Source organism: Mesoplodon bidens (assembly GCF_964165515.1).
Source record: "Mesoplodon bidens genome assembly, chromosome: 10".
NCBI lineage: Eukaryota > Metazoa > Chordata > Mammalia > Artiodactyla > Ziphiidae > Mesoplodon > Mesoplodon bidens.
This window is the reverse complement of record NC_138172.1, coordinates 61,563,354-61,583,987: the sequence shown is the minus strand read 5'-3', so window position 1 is coordinate 61,583,987 and position 20,634 is coordinate 61,563,354. Positions and strand designations below refer to the sequence as shown.

At 39.8% G+C, this 20,634-nt stretch overlaps 1 protein-coding gene across 2 annotated transcripts in view; it reads left to right on the top strand.

Moving 5' to 3' along the window:
• LOC308623376 (BEN domain-containing protein 6-like) overlaps nt 1–20,634 on the top strand; it is a 137,290-nt gene that overhangs the window by 93,892 nt on the left and 22,764 nt on the right. For both annotated transcript variants that reach the window (XM_081245664.1, XM_081245665.1), the window contains exons 2-3: nt 10,785–10,930; nt 16,887–17,064. In XM_081245664.1, coding sequence (XP_081101790.1) covers nt 10,811–10,930; nt 16,887–17,064 — 298 coding nt within the window. In that variant the 5' untranslated portion in view covers nt 10,785–10,810. The remainder of the gene's footprint in view (nt 1–10,784; nt 10,931–16,886; nt 17,065–20,634) is intronic.

Below are 20,634 nucleotides of genomic sequence, written 5' to 3'. Positions count from 1 at the left end.
TCTTCCTTTTTTTAAAAAACTTTATTTTTTTCTAACTGAGGTTAGAAACTATTGAAATGAAGTTTTGTTGTTTTTTGGAAACACATAGTGACTGTATAATATTCAGTGTGTATTTTTAAAAATTTGTTTTCTGTGTTTTGGAAATGTTTCTGTAACTAGTTCTTTTTTTTAATTTTTTTAAATTAGTTTCTGCTTTATAACAAAGTGAATCAGTCATACATATACATCTGTTCCCACATCCCTTCCCTCATGCATCTCCCTCCCTCCCACCCTCCCCATCCCACCCCTCCAGGCGGTCACAAAGCACCGAGCTGATCTCCCTGTGCTCTGCGGCTGCTTCCCACTATCTATCTACCTTACGTTTGGTAGTGTATATATGTCCATGCCTCGCTTTCGCTTTGTCACAGCTTATCCTTCCCCCTCCCCATATCCTCAAGTCTATTCTCAAGTAGGTCTGTGTCTTTATTCCCGTTTTACCCCTAGGTTCTTCATGACATTTTTTTTTGAATTCCATATATATGTGTTAGCATACGGTATTTGTCTTTCTCTTTCTGACTTACTTCACTCTGTATGACAGACTCTAGGTCTATCCACCTCATTACAAATAGCTCAGTTTCGTTTCTTTTTATGGCTGAGTAATGTTCCATTGTATATATGTGCCACATCTTCTTTATCCATTCATCCGATGATGGACACTTAGGTTGTTTCCAGCTCCGGGCTATTGTGAATAGAGCTGCAATGAACATTTTGGTACATGTCTCTTTTTTTTTTTTTTTTTTTTTTTTTGCTGTACGTGGGCCTCTCACTGTTGTGGCCTCTCCCGTTGCGGAGCACAGGCTCCGGACGCGCAGGCTCAGCAGCCATGGCTCACGAGCCCAGGTGCTCCGCGGCATGTGGGATCTTCCCGGACCAGGACACGAACTCGTGTCCCCTGCATCGGCAGGCGGACTCTCAACCACTGCGCCACCAGGGAAGCCCACATGTCTCTTTTTGAATGTAACTAGTTCTTACTCTGTTGTACTCTATACTTTCTATTAATAGATTTTTCTTTTTACTTTAACAAATGTCTATGTAAAGGCTATCTCCCAATTTTAGACTGTGTTAGGCTTACACATAGCACACAAAAATACTGAAAGGCTTAGTGGTAAGTTCTGCAGAATTTTTGGAATAGTATCCCATGGTTTCGTTCAGCACACATCCTCTTCTAAGTGTGCAGAAGTATAACTTCACCTCATGAATAGTCTTGCTTATTTCATACTTTCATTATGCACTTGACAAGGGAATTGCAGAGTCAGCTGCTCTAGTGATCACTGAAACATTTGATTCTGGAATTGAATAAAACCAATCCGGTTTGGGTGAGAGGATGGAGTATAAGTGGCTGTGCCACTGTCTTGGTTAAGTGGAGTCCAGCAAGTATGCTCTGGACTTACTTGTTGTGACCATAGTTATCAAAGTTACATAATAACTAAAATAGAGTCTTGTGTGTTATAGCAATGAAGCTACTGCAGAAGACCAGGGGAGGGACAACTTTTTCAGGAACGTTTCCTGAAAGACCTTTAGTGGAAGCTGGTCCAGCAGTACTGGTGTTGTTATAGGCATCTAGGCAGTATGTGAAGGATTTGAGCATCAGACCTTTTTGGTTGGGAATAGACCCAAGACAAGTCAGTGAAGGCATCAGTGAGTAATAAGATAGGTGTTTAATTGGGGGGGGATCAAAAGATATATAAAAGTACCAATTACTTGGATTTTGTCTTTAAGTGACTTAAAAATATTATATACATTGCAGAACAAAAAGAGGTGACTATGGCTAGGTACTGTGGCTTTCATTTCTATTTTCCAGAAACCATTAAGACAATATCTAGCTTTCTGCATGTGGGAAAAAAAACTTAGCAGACGTAATATGAGAAAAAATGCAAATTTAAGCTGAAGAACTAACAACCCTGAAAATTAAAAAAATATACTCATCAAAATCCCATCCCTATTTATATCTTTAGCTGGTTTTAAGTACTTTACATGTTTATGTTAATGATGATTATTTTTAGTAGAAAAGTATATAAAAGCTTGAGGTAAAACTTGGTAATTATTTGTATATTTTATTAATATAAGAAGTATTTTAAAATATTCTTTTTACTAGAGATGTGAATTGTATTCATTGTTTTATCTTTGAGTCAATTATTTCCCTTTGATAACTCTGTACTTCTTCTTTCCTGCGATTTAAATTAACTTAAAATAATGGAAGAGAAACTTTGTTCCAGCAGCCCAAAGAATTAAATATTGAATATGTCAGTGAACATAACAGAAGATTTTTGCCATTGTGGAGTTTACTCTCTAATGGGGACTTTTTATTCTCTTTCTGTTCTGTTGGTTTGTTTGTTTGTCCTTGCACCAGTAGCACACTACCTTAATTACTATGGCTTTATAATAAGTCTTGTAGGAAATCTCCTTCTACTTTGTACTTCAAAAGTGTCTTGACTATTCTTGGCTCTTGACTCTCTCACATAAAGTTTAGAGCCAATTTATATATTTTTAATTGCATTTTCTATCTTTGTGTGCTGTTTTCCCCAACTTTATTGAGATATGATTGATATTATATAAGTTTAAGGAGTACACATGTTGGTTTGATATACTTGTTTATTACAAAATGATTACCACCATAGCTTTAGCTCACACCTTTATCACGTCACACAGTTACCATTTCATTTTTGCGGTGAGAACATTTATGACTTACTCTCTTATCAACTTTTAAGTGTATGATATAGTACTGTTAACTATGATCACTGTGCTGTATGTAACATTCCCAGAACTTACTCATCTTCTAACTGGAAGTTTGTACCCTTGAAGCATCATCTTCCTGTTTCCCCCACTCCCAGCCCCTGGTAACCACCACTCTGCTGTCTGTTTCAATGAGTTCTGCCTTTGTGTTGATGATATTCAGATTGCTCTTATAGTCGAAAAACTTGCTGGCTTCCTTTATTAATTGAAATATTTTGTCTCCCCATTATTTTGAGTTTTCTGTGTAGATACTCAGATTATATGTGAATAAGAACAGTTTAGTTTTTTTCTTTTCAATACGTATATAGTTTAAACCTTTTCTTGCCTTATGTTGTCGCTGTAATCTTAAGTATTATATTGACTAAAAGTGGTGATAGTGGGAATCCTTATATTGGTCTGAATTTCAAAAGGTTTGAATGCTTCTGAGTATGTTGTTCCCTATATGGTTTTTGGTAGATTCTCTTCATCAGATTAAAGAAAATCTTTTTAGTCGTACTTTGCTAAAATTTTTGTCGTGAATGATTGTTTAGTGATTTTCCTACGTCTTGATATGATCATACAGTTTTTTTATTTTCATATTTTATGTAGTTAATTATATTAATAGATTTATGGGGTTTTTTTGGTTTTGTTTTTTTTTGCGGTACGCGGGCCTCTCACTATTGTGGCCTCTCCCGTTGCAGAGCACAGGCTCCGGACGCACAGGCTCAGCGGCCATGGCTCACGGGCCCAGCCGCTCCGCGGCATGTGGGATCTTCCCAGACCAGGGCACGAACCTGTGTCCCCTGCATCAGCAGGTGGACTCTCAACCACTGCGCCACCAGGGAAGCCCTAATAGATTTATGTTTTGCTCTTGCTTTCCTGGCAGCCAAAAAAAAAGTATACCCAGCAAAGTTATCCTTCAGAATTGAAAGAGAGAGAAAGAATTTTCCAGACAAGTGAAAGTTGAAGGAGTTCATAAGCACTAGATTAGCCTATAAGAAATGTTAAAGGAACTTCTTTGAACTGAAATGAAAGGATGCTTGTCAGTAATAGTAAAATGTATAAAAGTACAAATTCCACTGCTTAAATTCAGAATACCCAAATGTTTTAATGGTGGGTAAATCAGTTATACATCTAGTTTGAAGGTTATAAGACCAAAGTAGTAAAAATAATCATAACTACAATAATTTGTTAATGATACACAAGGTAAAAGATGTACATTGTGAAATCAACAACATAAAATGTGATGAGGGGAGGGTAAAACTACAGTATGAAAATCTGAGAAGCAGTAGAGCTGATGGTGTCCCAAAATGAGTTCAAAGGCAGTCAAAGACCAATGTCCCAGCTTGAAGATAGGCAGAGGGTGAATTCTCCCTTACTCCTCCTCTTGTTCTGTTCAGGCCTTCAATAGATTGGATGAGGCACACCCACATTGGAGAGGGTAATCTGCCTTACCCAGTTTATGGATTCAAATGTTAATCTCACGCATAAATACCTTCAAATACATATCAAACTAATGTTAACTACCCCATGGCCCAGTCAAACTGAGCCATAAAATTAGCCATCACCCATATCAACTTGGGCACCCGTATCTCCTTAAACTATACTTAATCTCCAAATAAAGACAATAACAAGGTCATTGTTCTGCCTAATGTGATACAGTTATCCAGCACACAACTGAAAATGTGCTAACCCCTTCCCCAGAAGATGAGGTTAAGTCCGTGAGTGATGTTTATACTTCTCCTAGCTTAAATACTATGATATAAAATGAATATAAAATGAATAACAAATACAGTAAGGCCAATACATTTTATGTTACATGAGGAGGGAATAAGAGAGGGAAGGAAACAGATATTTCCCCAACACTCACATTCATACACACACACAAACGTATTCATAACAAAATAAGGGAATACTTATGACCGTTACAATCCTCTTTCTATAACTGGTCATAAGGTTGTAGCTGGTATTAATAACTATCTTCTTCCACTACCTAATCTGTATTCCCCTGCCTTCAGCAAGCACCTCAGCTGGTTGTGGTTCTTTAACTGGTGGAGTGACCCAAACCTTCATTCTTGAAGGATCTGAGCTATTAGTAGTCCTTCCTGGATTGGGTTGTAGTTTTCCATTGACCTTAATCACAGGGCATGGTAATACTATGAGACATCCTAAGGGATCTCCTATATTCCAGAAATACTCTTTCTTACCTCCACTGTGGAGTACCAGTCTATTTTCCACTGGGTAGTCAGTATCACTCACCCCAGCCAACACAGTAACTCCTTCTTTGCTTGTTGATTCAGAAGCATGTGGCATCCACAGTGACTCAGCTACAGTCTTAAGTTGCATTTCAATGGAATAATTGTGTCAGTGGCATAAATGTGAAAGCATTCCTCCCTCTGGAACTAAGACCTCTAAGCCAGCAAATCATAAGGCCACGGGAACGGAAAGCAACAATTTTGCTAGTGAGTCTAGGAGTAATAATGAGTGGTGCCTCTCCCATTCTATCCCTTGATTCCTAGACCTGTGAATTCTATGTGTGGGAGAAGCAGCACCACATATTAGATGCTGGTTCTAGACTGTATAGTCTTCTGGAAAACCTTGCTCCAGATCTACAAGGTATTACCAACTTGCTGGCACTGTAACTCAGTCTTCAAAAGGCCATTTCATCATTCCGTCAAACCAGCTGCTTCATGATGGTGGGGAACATGTTAAGAATAGTGAATTCCATAAGTGTGGGCCCAGTGTAGCCCTTCTCTTGCTGTTAAGTGAGTTTCTTGATCAGAATCAATGCTGTATAGAATATTATGACAGTGGATAGGCATTCTCTAAGTCCACAGATGGTAATTTTTGCAGAAGCATTGCATGCAGGGATGCCAGTTCCATATCCAGAGTGTCTATTCCAGTAGGAATAATACACTTCCACTGCCATGATGGAAGTGGTCTAATGGCATCAACCTGTTACCAGGTAGCTGACTGATCACCCTGGGGAATGGTACCACATAGGGAACTCAGTGTTGATCTCTGCTGCTGACAGATGGACACTCAGCAGCGGCCTTGGTGAGTGGAAGTCCATCCTTCCCACCACAGCCACCTTGTTCATAAGCCCATTGGGCAATGATGGGGTGATTCGGGAAAAGCTGATGGTATCCACTTGATCGTTAAAATCTTCCTTTGCTGAGGTCACCTATGAGCATTCACACAAGACACAGATATCTTCACTTTTTTTTTTAGTTTTTTTAAATTGAAATATAGTTGACGTCTTCACGTTGTTGTTGTTGTTGTTGTTTTGCCTATTTAGAGACATCTGTCTACCTCTTCCCCAAATTTCCCAATTTCCCAAACATACTCCTTCCATGTCCCTTACCATTAGCCACTCATTGGTCATAGCCCATGAATCAGTATAAAATTACACATCTAACTATTTCTCCTTTCAAGTAAACAACTAAGTGCACTGCTGTAAGTTCTGTGCACTGGGAAGATTTCCCTTTACCACTGTCTTTCAGGGATGTTCCAGAAGGGGACTATAGCACTACAGCTGTTCAGTTTCGGGTGGTGTCTACATATCATGCACATTTCCACAGTGGCTGCACCATTTTGCATTCCCACCAGCAATGTACAGCATTTTCAATTTCTCCATATCCTAGCCAACACTTACTGTTTTCCATTTTGTTGATAATAGCCATTCTTATGGGTTTGAAGTGGTATCTCCGTGGTTTTTTTCATTTGCATTTCCTTAATGGCTAATGATTTTGAGCATCTTTTCATTTGAAATTAGCCATTTGTTTATTTTCATTGGAGGAATATCTATTCAAGTCTATAGCCCATTTTTAAGTTGGGTGTTTTTTTTTTTGCGTTATGGGCGTTCTTTGTATATGCTGGTTATTTATCTGATATATGAGTTTCAAACATTTTTTTCCCATTATGTGGGTTATCTTTTCTCTCTCAATACTGTTCTTTGATTTATAAAAGGTTTTAATTTTGATGAAGTCCAGTTTATTTTTTTCTTTTGTTGCCTGTGCTTTTGGTGTCACACTTAAGAAACCTTTGCCAAATCCAAGGTCATGAAGATCTCCCCTTCTGTTTTATTCTAAGAGTTTTATAGTTTTAGGTCTTTGATCTATTTTGAGTTTATTTTAATATGTGGTACAAGGTAAGAGTCCAACTTCATTCTTTTGCATGTGGACATCTTGTTTCCCTGCACCAATTGTTGAAAAGACTGTCCTTTCCAGATTGGGTGCTCTTGCCACCCTTATTGAAGATCAGTTGACCATTATATGTTTATTACTAGGCTCTCTGTCCTTTTCCTATAGTCTGTTTGTGCCAGTACCACATTTTTTTTCTCTTTCACTCAGCCTGGGGTAAGACAGGCAAAGTGCCTTCCTTGGAGTGGTATTTTCCTAGTTCACACACTGAAAGTATCACCATCTGGGTGTTGCTTTTCTCAACTTCAGAGTAGTTTCCTCAAACTGACCTCATACCTCTCTTGAGGTCCCAGCGCTCTTTTCTATACCTTGAAAACTGTGCTGGTTGAAATCCAAGCTATAGGCTACTATAAAGAAGTAGATGCTTTCAGAGTAAATTTTGGCTCCAGGGCTCTCTTATCCTGTGGAACTGTGTTTTCTCATTTTCTCTGACTTCTTTGTTGTTTTCTCTACTGCTGGTTAAAGTATGCTTTAAATATAAGTTTTAAATATATTACTGTATATTTTCAAATGTTCTTTACCAGGACCATCTAGTCCACAATATGAAAATAGAGAAGAGGACTTTTAAGATCAGCTTTGTCATCCATTCTTGATAATCTGCTTGTATATAATTTGAAATAATAGTTTACACCATTTACATGCATTTTTCTTAGCAGTTTTCATTTTAATTACATCACATGCTTTTTTTAGTTTTCTATGGGGCTATTATTGTGTTACTGTACAAGGCTCATTTATGTTGTGGCATGTATCAGAACTTCATTTCTTCTTATTGCCGAATCGTATTTCACTGTACGGATGCACCACATTTTATTTATCTATTCATGAGTTGATAGACATTTGTTTTTTTCCACTTTTTAGCTATTATGGCTAATACTGCTATGAAGGTTTGTGTACAGGTTTTTGTATGGATGTATGCTTTCGCTTCTCTTGGGTATATACGTAAGAATGAAGTTGATGTGTCATATGATGATGTAATAGTTAACTTTTAGAGCTGCCAGACTTTTCCAAAATGCCTGCACTATTTTACAATCCCACCAGCAAGATATAAGGCTTCCAATTTCTCCACGTCTTTACCAAAACTTTTTGTTTTCTGTCTTTTTTGATTATAGTCATCTTCGTGCATATGAAGAGGCCTCTCACTGTAGTTTTTATGAGCATTTATGTAGTGATTAATGATACTAAGCCTCTTTTCCTGTGCTTATTTGCTATTTATATATCTTCTTTGAAGTGATGTCTGTTTAAATCCTTTGTCCATTTAAAAAACTCGGGCATTTGTCTTTTTATTATTGTGTTGTAAGAGTTCTTTATATATCTTGTATTCATGTCCCTTGTGAGATCTATTTTCATGTATTTCCTTCCATTGTGTAAGTTGTCTTTACTTTCTTGATGGTATCATTTGTGAAAATAACGTTTTTGTTGTCATATGTATGAAATCATTGCCTAACCCAAGGTCACAAAATTCATAAAATTTCATAATGGGTCGGCATTGGCAAGTGAGCATTTGCCATTAATTCTGATGGTAGGGAACACTTTGAACCCTAATTAAACAAGATATCTTTTTTAGTTCCAGTCTCATTTTTAGGCCTGTCTGACAAAAAGTTATACTCAATTATTAGTAGTATAGTTTCAATTTTACGAATAAAACGTTTGTGAAGATTTATTTTCTTCTTGCTTATAAGTACCTACATAATATCCTTGATTTTGCCCTTTGTCCTGCAAAGCCTAAAATATGTACTATCTGACGCTTCACAGAAAATGTGTGTTGACCTTGCTCTGAGTAAACAGATGATTGATATTTGCTACAAGTGGAGTTTTTGTCTATGGAATGCTCTTAACTGTGTATCCTTGATTTAAAATTGCCTATGGCAAACATACCTAGGATCTATGGACTTATAATTCCCTAGAGAAGGTCACGCAAGCAGTACAACTCTTAGGTATAAAATGGAGAAGTGTCACGACTTAAACACACCCACTGTGTGAGGTGACCCCCAAACCTCAGTTAGAGGCCTCACCTCTTGTTCTAGAAGGAAGAACCTATAAAGCCAGGATGTCCTAGACCTCCCCATTCTGCCTGTGCCTTTTGATTGCTTGTATCTTTGAAATTATTAATAAAGCTTGATACTAAGTAAGATCTCTGATATTTGTGAGTTAGATATTACAGTCCAGTCCCATGTGTTAGCTGAAGCACTATTCATGTATTTGAAAACATAAAGTAAGTTTTCAAAAAGTCACAACAAGCAATCTTGGAAAGACTAAATATAATTTTATGCTTGGAGTAGAGAATAAAGAATTTCTCTTAAAATAGGTAAAAGAACCATATTTTCTAAAAGGATTACTTGGTGTAATTTGGTAAAGAGTATAGTTACCTTCTACTCAACAATCCACATATTTGTCGAACTCCCTTTAAGCTAGTCTCTTCTGTAAAGTTTTATTGTTTATAATTAAATATCTTTTCATGAAAACAAACCAACATATGCAAGTAATAAGGATGCTACAGGGACTTCCCTCGTGGTCCAGTGGCTAAGACTCCATGCTCCCAATGCAGCGGGCCTGGGTTCAATCCCTGGTCAGGGAACTAGATCCCACATGCCACAGTGAAGATCCCACAGGCAGCAAGGAAGATCCTGCGTGTTGCAACTAAGACCCGGCACAGGCAGATAAATAAATATTAAAAAAAAAATGCTATGACCAAAAGTGTTGAATCATCCATACACAGCAAAAGCTAGATTTGGTCATTTCAAAACTATTAAACCTAAAAACTATCATCTGTTTTATCAGGTTTTGAAAAAATGATTCTACCTGAAAATTTTAATGAAATGCATTGTTGCCTTTGAGATTTTTTTGCATTCTTTATGGTGCTACTCTTAAGTTTACACCAAAGAAAATCTTCCATCTCAAAACTTTAGACTTTTCAGGAAAAAAACAGAACAAATTTCTAGGCCATTCTTACTGATCTCCCTTGGAATATTTTTGGTCCTGATGAGATCGGCTATTATTATTGTTAAAGATTTATTTATTATTTTCACTTATTTATTTTATTTATCTTTGGCTGCGTTGGCTCTTAGTTGCGGTACGCAGGATCTTCAATGAGGCCTGCGGGATCTCCGTTGAGGTGCGCGGGCTCTTCATTGAGGCAGGTGGGCTTCTCTCTAGTTGTGGCGAGCAGGTTTTCTCTTCTCTAGTTGTGGTGCACAGGCTCCAGGGCTCGTGGGCTCTGTAGTTTGTGGCACGCAGGCTCTCTAGTTGAGGTGCGTGAGCTCAGTAGTTGTGGTGTGCGGGCTTAGTTGACCCGCAGCATGTGGGATCTGAGTTCCCTGACCAGGGATCGAACCCGCATCCCCTGCATTGGAAGGCAGATTCTTTACCACTGGACCACCAGGGAAGTCCCTAGATCTGCTATTATTAATGTCTTTTTCCTAAAGTTATATAACTTCAGTCCTCAAATCATTTGCATAATTTTACAAGGTTTCTACTTTGTTTTTTAGACTCCTCATAACTGATTGACAAGAAAAAACTTGAAAAGATGGAAAAAATTTATGCCATTTGATTTTATAAATGACAACTTCCTGTATCCCACGTTCTGGAAACATGATATCCTCATGATTTTGAACCAAGTGAAAGTGTGTCCTAAATTAGCCAGTGGGAGAAGGAATGACAGAAAGTATTAAGTAAAATAATTTACTTGAGTGGCTAGTCCCTTTATGAAACATACAGTTGTAAACATATTATGGATCCTTTTGTTTGTTTTTCATTTTAAGGAAAAACATTAACTTTTGGACTACATCCAGAGTAGAACCATCTCATGGGCATTCCTTCCTCCTACAATTTCAGAAAACCTTTGGTAACTAACTGAGAAAATGCAGAAGATCTTGCAAACAGAGGAAATTACCAATACCCAAGCTCTTAGAAAAGGAAAGAGGAAAAGGACGGAGACGATGGACTCAGAGAATGCGAACAGTGACCTGGATAAAGGGCAGGTTGGTGTGCTGCTGTTGTGGTGGTACTTTCTTCCCTTGCTCTGCCATAATTCCATAATTCCTTTCACAATTTATTAGTGCATTTCCCCCTCTTGCATTAATAGATTCTTCCCTTTAATTCTTTATTCAACTGAAGGAATAAAATTTCGTGTTCTCTTTTTAATGTTAAACAAGTTGAATTAGAAACGTATTCACAAGCCATTTTACCAGCTTCTATTAAAGTGTGGCCAACTATACATTGTTCAAACGTTACTTGATCTCCTGGGACATTAAAGATCAGCAAACTGTCAGAAAATATTTTTTTCCTCCCCAAACCACTGGAGAAATTGGAACACCTCTTCTAAAATTTATTGCTTTTTTTTTTTTTTTTTTTTTTGACTCCAGTTTGCAGCCCATCCTCATCACAGGTTTGGCCCGGGCCCCTTTCTTATTTGTATTTATTCATTTATTCCTTTTTGATCTGAATTCCCCACTCCCATTCTCCTCTTACACTTTGGACAAACTATCCACCTGTTTATCCTTTATTTTTTATTTGTGTGTCTTTGTAATACATGGAGTGCTTATGTGCATGTATTTTCGTTTAATTTTTAAAATACATACTGTACATTCTCATGGTTTAGAATATATTTTACTCTCCGGGGATAGTGTCTGGAGGCACTGAGACGGTCCCGCATCTGGCATGCCACACATCCTAGGCTGCCCCACAACACAGCCTCTGACAAAACGAGGCTGTCCCGAACCCCTGGCAATAGAATTGTTTACTCTTAAACCCAGAAGGTTGGGAAAGCACCAAAATCTGCATGTGGAATGTGCCCAGGCCGACTTTGAGAAGTTGTTGCTGTGAGACCTAAAGTTCTTATGAGGTTTCCTGAAACGAAACAACATGTCAGCCGGGCCTATGGTGGGTCCATGTCTGCTAAGCATGTCTGTGACCGGTCACATATGCTTTCCTATGGAGGGGCAGAAAATCCTTGTGGAAGTGTTGAAGGCACAAGCACAGAGTCAGAAAGCTAAATTTAAAATGAAGCTTTTTTGAGTAATAAAAAAATCAAAAGCCTAAAAATTATATATCTGTGTGTGAAAAGTCTCCCACACAGCTGCCCCACTCGCCCTGTTCCTGCCTCCTGGCCCCCTACCACATGTAACCACTTTATGGCTTTCTTGTTTATCCTCCCAGTGTTTCTTTGTTCAAATAAAGCAAATATGAATATAGATATTCTTATCCCCTCTTTTGCACAAAAAGTAACTTACTAGATAGGCTGCTTTGTACTTTGCTTTTTTACTTAATGTATTCTGAGAATCTTTCCATTAGTATATAAAGAACTTTCTCTTTTGTACATCATCACCCACTGTCCCCTAGCATGGATATGGCTTGTTTCCATATCCATGTTTTGTCTGTTTACAAAGCACGCTGCACTGTACAACCTTATGGCTCCATCATTTCACACATCATTTAGTAGTACATTGGTATCATAATATATAGCTCAATCTGTTTGGCTTTTCAATCAGCACCGTTTTTAACATCTATATTGCTATTATATACGATACGTTGCGTCTAACAAAGCATAGCATCATTTTACTTGTCCTTTCCTCCAATGATGAAAACCTAGATTTCCTCCAGCATCTTGGTACTACAAACAATGACAAAATAAATGTCCGCATACATGTCCATTTAAGAAACAGCGTGAGAATGTCTCTGGAATAAACACTTAGAAGGGTGAGTAATGGCTTTGATATGACAATGAAATTGCTTTCCAGAATGTCCACATCAGTCCACATGCCCAGCAGCAGTGCATAAGGGGTTCCATGTTGTGCTTCCCTGCCAACACTTAGCATTTATGTCCTTATTTCATATATTTGGCAATTGATGGGAGAAAATGATATCTTGTTTCAATTTGCTGGTGCAGGTTTTGGGTGGTGGGGGGTTGTCCAGTGGTTCCTTGAGGGCAAAATAGTCACCTGCTCTAGCAGGCCAGTAGTATGGTTTCTTTTGCAATTTGTGTTTCTCAAAAACTTAATAGCTTTCCAAACTATTTCTTTCTGTTTGGTTTCATTGCAAGTAACTACAGCCAGAGATCTTATTTGGTCATAAATAAGCCTGAAACCTCTCCTCTATTATTACGGCTGCTCAGCCTCTTTTCTCTCCAACTTTTGGCAGTGACTTAATTGCCATATGAAACAAAAAGCTTGAAGATAATGCACTGAAGCTGAGGCTTACCATTGGGATGGATTTCAGTGTCTGGCAGAGAACACTTAAAGAGAAGCTCTTGAGAAAGCCTTGAGTTCACAGGCTTTTTTTCTTATCTCTTACAATTTAGATGTAGACGTCATTCATTTTTTTCAAACCTTGGAGATTTAACATGACTGGACTCAGTTTAAATTTGCATGCTACATTCTAAATGCAGACGGAAGGAGAAAGCCTTCCATTTCTGCAAACTAGCTAGCACTGACAAGAAGTCACTCATACACACAGACATTCTTTTTCCAGTCTCAATAAGCACATGGTGTGCCTTCCAAGGCATTGCAGGTGACAGTTTTACCAAATGTGTCATCACCAAGGTCTAACAAGAGTCAACAACCTTCCAGCATGTTATACCTTTGCTCTTTTTGACCATAACCTGAGCTCTAAGTAATTCAAACCTATGTCAAGTTTTGGGTATCCAGCTTCTAGGTATCAAAATCTGCATTAGTTAAGATGCATGTTGCAAAGGCTGTAACAAAGACCCAAATATCACAGTGGCGTATAAAGATGGAAGTTTATTTCCCTTTCACATAATAGAAAGAGCAGTCCTAGTTGCTGTAGCAGTGCCAAAATGTTGAGGCTCCGTCTTATCTTGTTCATTTACCTTCCTGAACACACAGCCTCTGTCCCTGGGTCAAGGTGACTACTCCAGCTCCCACCTGCATGCCTTCCTCTCTGCCAACAAAAATAGAATTCAGGCAGGAGAAGGCCAGCCCATTCCTCCTAAGGTCATGACCCAGTAGTGGTACACATTGTTTCTACTCCTATTTGACTGGCGGAAGCTTAGTCACATAGCCACACTGAGCCGTCCGGGAGTCTGGGAAATGTAATCTAGCTGACACCTACCTGCTGAGCTAAAAACCTATTACTGTAGAAGAATGGGAGAACAAATACCTGGTGATAGCCAGCGGTCTCTGCCACTGTCCTTTTCTCTATTGAGTTTTTATAGTTTCTGTTGGTTTCTTAGTCTGTTCTGGTGGGTTCCCGTTCTATTCTTATTGATTGGCACATATACCATATCTACTGTAGAAATTAGTTTCATGTGGTTTTAGATTTTGCAAATATCTTATCCCAATCTATTGTCTATTAACTTTGTCTTCCAATGATGCTTATAAATGGATTTATGCTTGATTTCATTTCTCTCTTGTGGGAAATTCCTGCAAGAACTAGACCATATATTCTATTTTTTCTCAATACTCTGCATAGAACTATGATCTCAGTAGGCATCCTTCAGTTATTTAAATAAATATTTCATTTCATTTCCTTTTTTTTTTTTTTTTTTTTTTTGCGGTATGTGGGCCTCGCGCTGTTGTGGCCTCTCCCATTGCGGAGCACAGGCTCTGGACGCGCAGGCTCCACGGCCATGGCTCACGGGCCCAGCCGCTCTGCGGCATGTGGGATCTTCCTGGACCGGGGCACGAACCCGTGTCCCCTGCACTGGCAGGCGGGCTCTCAACCACTGCGCCACCAGGGAAGCCTCATTTCCTTTTAACCAAATGCATCAGTTTTTTAATTAAAGATTTATATATCTAGCATGAGTACTTTAGCTACTTGCCAACATAGGACAATAGTAATTTTCATTACCATTATATATATTATATATGTCATACACACGTGGAATAATGAAATATGTATACATACATAGATTGGTATACTTATAAAATAAGGAGTGAGGTTGAATGTATACATTGCTGATCATACAAAAATATAATTGTATTTTCTATAACTGATCTCATCTGGCTTTCAATTCTCCATCCCTGGTAGATAAGAAAAGGGGGAGAAAAAAAAAGCTTGAACTTGTCCATTGACAGTGAATTACAGAGTGTTCTTTTTTTTTAATTTTAATTTTATTTTTGGCTGTGTTGGGTCTTCGTTGCTGCGCACGGGCTTATCTCTGGTTGCTGGGAGAGGGGGCTACGCTTCGTTGTGGCGTGCGGGCTTCTCATGGCGGTGGCTTCTCTTGTTGCAGAGCACAGGCTAGGCGCACGGGCTTCAGTAGTTGTCGCTAGCGGGCTCTAGAGCGCAGGCTCGGTAGTTGTGGCGCAGGGACTTAGTTGCTCTGCGGCATGTGGGATCTTCCCAAACCAGGGCTCGAACCTGCATTGGCAGGAGGATTCTTAACCACTGCACCACCAAGGAAGCCCAGTTAGAGTGTTCTGGTGTTTAAAATCCCTTTGAGGTATTGGTATAGTTTCAGTCACTTCAGGGTTTAAGTCTCAATGGAGACTAGCTTCTCACTCTCCTCCCTTTCCTGTTTTTTTCCTGGGAAGTGTTTCAAGTTTTGAGGAGTCTTACATATCATCCAGCCTCTGGGGAGGGACAGCTGGTCTTCTGCCCAGGCTCTAAGTTTTCTGCCTGTTTCCTTAGTGTCCAGTACTGTTACTGCTGAGGCACAGCATTCCTTCCAGCTCCCAGGGGGTTCTGTTGGCACCATCTGCTGATGTTTGCTGTGCTGGGACCCGCTGCCAACTTCTGTAAGGTTCTGGCACCCTGTAGCCTCTCTGTTCACCGGTTCCCCCAGCACTTACCCAGTTCCTGACCAGGACACAGGGATCCTCCGGATTCTCCAGCTGCTTTGCATGAGCTCTGGGGAGTCTGGACACTGTCTCTGGTCCATTTGTCCAGACACCAATTTTGTCCATTTCTGATCTGTGGCCCAGAAGGTGCCGTGTTGCCCTGATGTTGCTGGACTTGGGGCCCCTTTAGGGCATTCATGATGTGCTGAGAAGCACGGAGCCGGCCCTTCTGCCCTGGGACTGCCCCTCATTCATCTGGATGTTTCTATCATCTACCCTGACCCCTGGATCCACCTCGCTTCCCCACAAAGGTCGGGGCAGGAAGAGCAGACACTGGAATCTGACCTTCTGTTCTTCCTGTTCCGAATTCCTCCTGCTCCTCAGCCAGGCCCCAGGAGGTCTCTTCGCTTCCTATTCAGCAGGAACTTTCTTGATCTCTATTTTCAAAATTTTTATTGGAGTATAGTTGATTCACAATGTTGTGTTCTGGTGTACATGTGCCTTTATCTCTTCTACTCTAAAGTTTATTTTTATAAACATCATACTCCAGGCTTCTAGATTCGGATCTTTATAAATTTCACTCTGTGCTCCAATTTTCCAGATTTGGATTAATATAAATATAAAGGCCAGCTTAGTAATTGGAGAAAATTCTTTTCTGCCTCAACAAAGCCTGGGTTTTACGACTCAAATGCATATGTTTTCGGACTATTGTCCTGCTGTCCTTAAAAAATATTTTTTAAACTAAAAGGTAGACATCAGTGCTTTGTTCTGGGTAAATCTTTCTCCTTTCTCTGATGGAATCAACCCCCAAATTAGCCTCATGGCATAGTCTCAACAGAGAGGCTGTGGATGAGGTGTCGGGAGAGAAATGGAGGACGTAGATGAGTTACAAAGATCTGAATGGTGGCCTGGTTGATTCTACTCTGTTATACTATTTTTCTACTTTGTGTTTTTCGTGAAGTTAGGCCGAAAGTCAGAATCCTGATTACTGTTTTGAAAGAGATGTGTGCATGAAACTTTGATGTCCTCTTTTATTCTGAGTTCCCCTGGATAGTGGAGGACCAAGCTGAGGCTAGATCACTCGCCTCCTGGAAGAGCAGGAGCCTGTAGGTCTAATTAAGTCCCAGCAGCATCCGGAACACAGGATAAACCACGAGAGCTCCCTTGATGCTTTTGTTGTGCCTGCCTTGTATTTTAGAGAGACCCATATTCGGGAAATGCCTTTCTGCCCGGTGAGAGCTCCAGTGAGGATGAAGAGCCTCTAGCAGAATTGTCGAAGGAGGAACTGTGCACAAAAATAAGAGGCCTGAAACAAAAACTAACAAACATCCGGAAAGAAAACAGCCGCCTTCGACAGTCTTTGGTCATGCTTCAAGGTAAACTTAGAGAAAATTGACTTTTTTAGATGAATGGAAAAATACTTGATGAGGGAAGGTATTGAAATCAGCTGTCAAGAATGAAAAACTCAGTACCTTAGAGAAAAAAAATCAAAAACCACATTTTAAGAAAATCTATGATTGCATAATTTAATATGGATGTACTCTATTGAAGCCTCTAGTTTATTGATTAAAAAATTTTAGATTATTCCTACAAAATACCAAATGTCATATTCATTTAATACTGTCCAACAAATATTTATGGAGTGTTTAATATAGGCTTAGAGAGAAAAGATCAGTAAGACAACAGGTATGTCAAGGTGTTCGTACTTATCTCATTCTCCTCTGCTAAGGAAAGCACTAGAAAATGGGGCCTGTTGTGCTCTCTTATAGACTCACTGGAATTAAAGATTCCATATATTAAATTTCAGGTTTGGGGTTGGGAGCAGTGGTGTGGAAAATAATCACATTCCACTGAAGACATAAAGGGGAAAGACAGGCCCAAGAAAATTAAAAACAACCTGGAATAATGCCTTTTTGCAGAATCCTATATTGTGTTTAAGTGTTTATTTTTTTTAAATTATGTTTTCCATTTGTAGTTAGGCATCATGCACTATTTTGTATAGCTGAATATTTGGCAATATATCCTATGTGGGGCAGCATTCTGTTATAAAACAGTAAATACACAGAGTATTTTAAAAATAAATCCCTCTGGCTTCTGTGTACAAAATGAGTACAAGGGGCACAGAAAGGAGAGTGGGGGAGAACCACTTTTGAAAGGTATTACAGTCATTGGACTAACAGGATGGCAGCCTTGCCTAGGGCAATGGCTGTGGAAATAAAGAAGACAATTCCACAATATTTGGGGAGGCAGAAATGGTAGGAGACAGAACATTGTGGTGAGCTAGATTGACAGAGTAATGGCTCAGACGAGTTCCTACAAATATTGATTAAATTGAAGGCTTCCTAGTTTTAAGTAGAAACAGGCAGACATGAATGGAAATAAGATGTTTATTCCACCAACAAGCCATTCTCTCCTTATTTTTTATGCTTTAAATATGGCATCTTTATAACTGATGGTTTTTCCTGGTGAGGTTTTTGCAATTTTCGAAGAACAGATTGTTCTTATTTTTATATCATCTGTTCCAGAACGTAGAGTAAGATGAAAAGCTAGTTGATAAAGTTGGCATACATTGCTGGTTCAAGTATTGATCTTGAAGTCTCCGACTTTGGTTTGAATCCCAACCCTGCTTACTAGCTGTAAGCCTTGGCCCTGTCACTGTCCTGCCCTCAGCCCCAGCTTCACTTGCCTCATCTACACAGTGGAGCCAATCTTTCATGTCCTTCTTGCCAAGATGACTAAATTAGATAGTTAGAAGAAATGCTTTACCAGGGCCTGATACATGATAGGTGCTCAGTAATCATCGTTATTGTTTCTGTCTCTGTTTTTATTAACACCAGAACTTGACACATGGACCCCCACCAAAAGAAAATTAGATCAATTTTTTTCATAAATTTAGATGAGAAAATTCTAAATGCAAGAGGAGCAAATCAGTTTCAATAGTATATGAAGGGGACTTCTCTGACAGTCCAGTGGTTAAGACTCCATGCCTTCAGTTAAGGGGATGAGGGTTCCATCCCTGGTCGGGAACTAAGATCCCACATGCCGTGTGGCACGGACAAAAAATAAAATTAAAAAAATAGTATATGAAAAGAATCATCACTATGAACAGTTTCTCTCTGTCCCTCACTCTGGAGTTGCTGTTTCATTTTCTCCTCTCTCTGCCAGCGTCCCACACTTTCCATATCCTCGCTCTCAGCTGACGCCTTTGCTTCACGGAGAACTTGGAGGATGTGAAAAGACTGTCAGCTCCCTGCACCTGTGCTTGTATCAACTTCCACGTCCTCTCCTGTCACCCATGAGTGGCCTGTCCTCTTGTCCAGCCAAAGGCAGTATGTCCATCTGTGCATCCTCTTTCTGCTAATCAAGGACAGAGCTCCAGAGAGCCTCCCCTGCTCTCGCTAATGAATCATCCCATTAGCATCAGACATACAATTATTTCTCCCATTAAAACAAACAAACAAACCAAAAAACCCCACCTTTCTCAGGCCATTTGCTTCTCTGCCTTTCACCCTGTTTCTCTCCTTCCCTTTGTAGGAAAACTCCTTACATGTTGACTCTACACACTGTTTTCAATTTTCCCCCTTTTATTCCCTTTGGATCCCACTTCAATTAGGTCCTTGTCATTCCATTGTAATGTCTCTTCTCATGATTGCCAATGACCTCCATGTATTAGTTTCCTAGGGCTGCAGTGATAAAGTATCACAAACTGGGTGGCTTAAACAGCAGAATTCTAAAATCAAGGTGTCAGCAGGGCCACGCTTCCTCTGATGGCGCTGGGGAAGGCCTCTCTCCTAGCTTCTGGTTGATCCTTGGCCTGAGGCAGCATTAAGACCAGTCTTCATGTGATGACCTCACTGTGTGCTTGTCTGTCTCTGTGTCCAGACTTCCCTCTTTTTATAAGGATGTCAGTCATTTTGGATTAAGGCCTACTCTAATGACCTCATTTTAACTTGATTACATCTATAAAGGCCCTATTTCCAAATAAGGTCACATTCTAAGGTCCTGGGGGTTAGACTTCAACATCTCTTTTTGGGGGGACACAATTTAACCCATAACATTTCATATTGCTAACCCCGAAGGTAATTTCTCAAGGGTCATATTAAGTGCCCTCTTACATCTGACACCTTGGCTACCTCTCCTTCCTTGGCTTCTAGGGCACCACATTCCTCCTCCACTGCTGAGCTTTCCGTCTCAGTTTATATGGCTGCCTCATTTCATCATCTTACCCTCTAAATATTTGATGATGCCCCAGGCTCAGTCCTTGGGCTTCTTTCTTTTCTATCTGCTTTCACTCCATAGGGGATCATATCCAATTCTATGGTGTTAAATCCATCAATAACTATGACTTATCTCCAGTCTGGACTTCTCCCTTTAGTTCCAGACTCATGGGCTAACTGTGTATTGACAAGACTGGCAGGCATCTCAGACAAACACCCCCCCCACCCTGACCACATTCCCACCCTTCCCCTGCCACCTGCTCCTCTCTTTCTTCCTCGCCTCGGTTAATGCTAACTTCATTGTTCCAGTTTCTCAACTCAAAAACCACGATGCTGTCTTGTATTTCTGTATTTCTTTTACACCCTACACTCAGTCCATTGGCAAATCCTACTGGCTTCATCTTCAAAATATCTCTGGAATACAGTTCTTTGTACCACCCCCACTACAGCCACTCTGGTCCAAACCACCAGCATCTCTCACCCAGGTGATCATGGTGGCTTCCTCACTGGTGTTGCCACTTCTGCTCATGCTGCTGTGCAGTCCACTATCAACACAGCAGCAAGAACATCCTGCTAACTGTAGGCCAGCTCACGTCACTCCTCTCTGCAGACAATTCCAGTGCATGTCTACCTCACATGGGGTAAAACTGAAGTCAGTTTTATGATCTTTGAGTCCTTACGTGATCCGGCCACCTCCCCTCCACATACCTTTCTGGCCTTGTTTTCTAC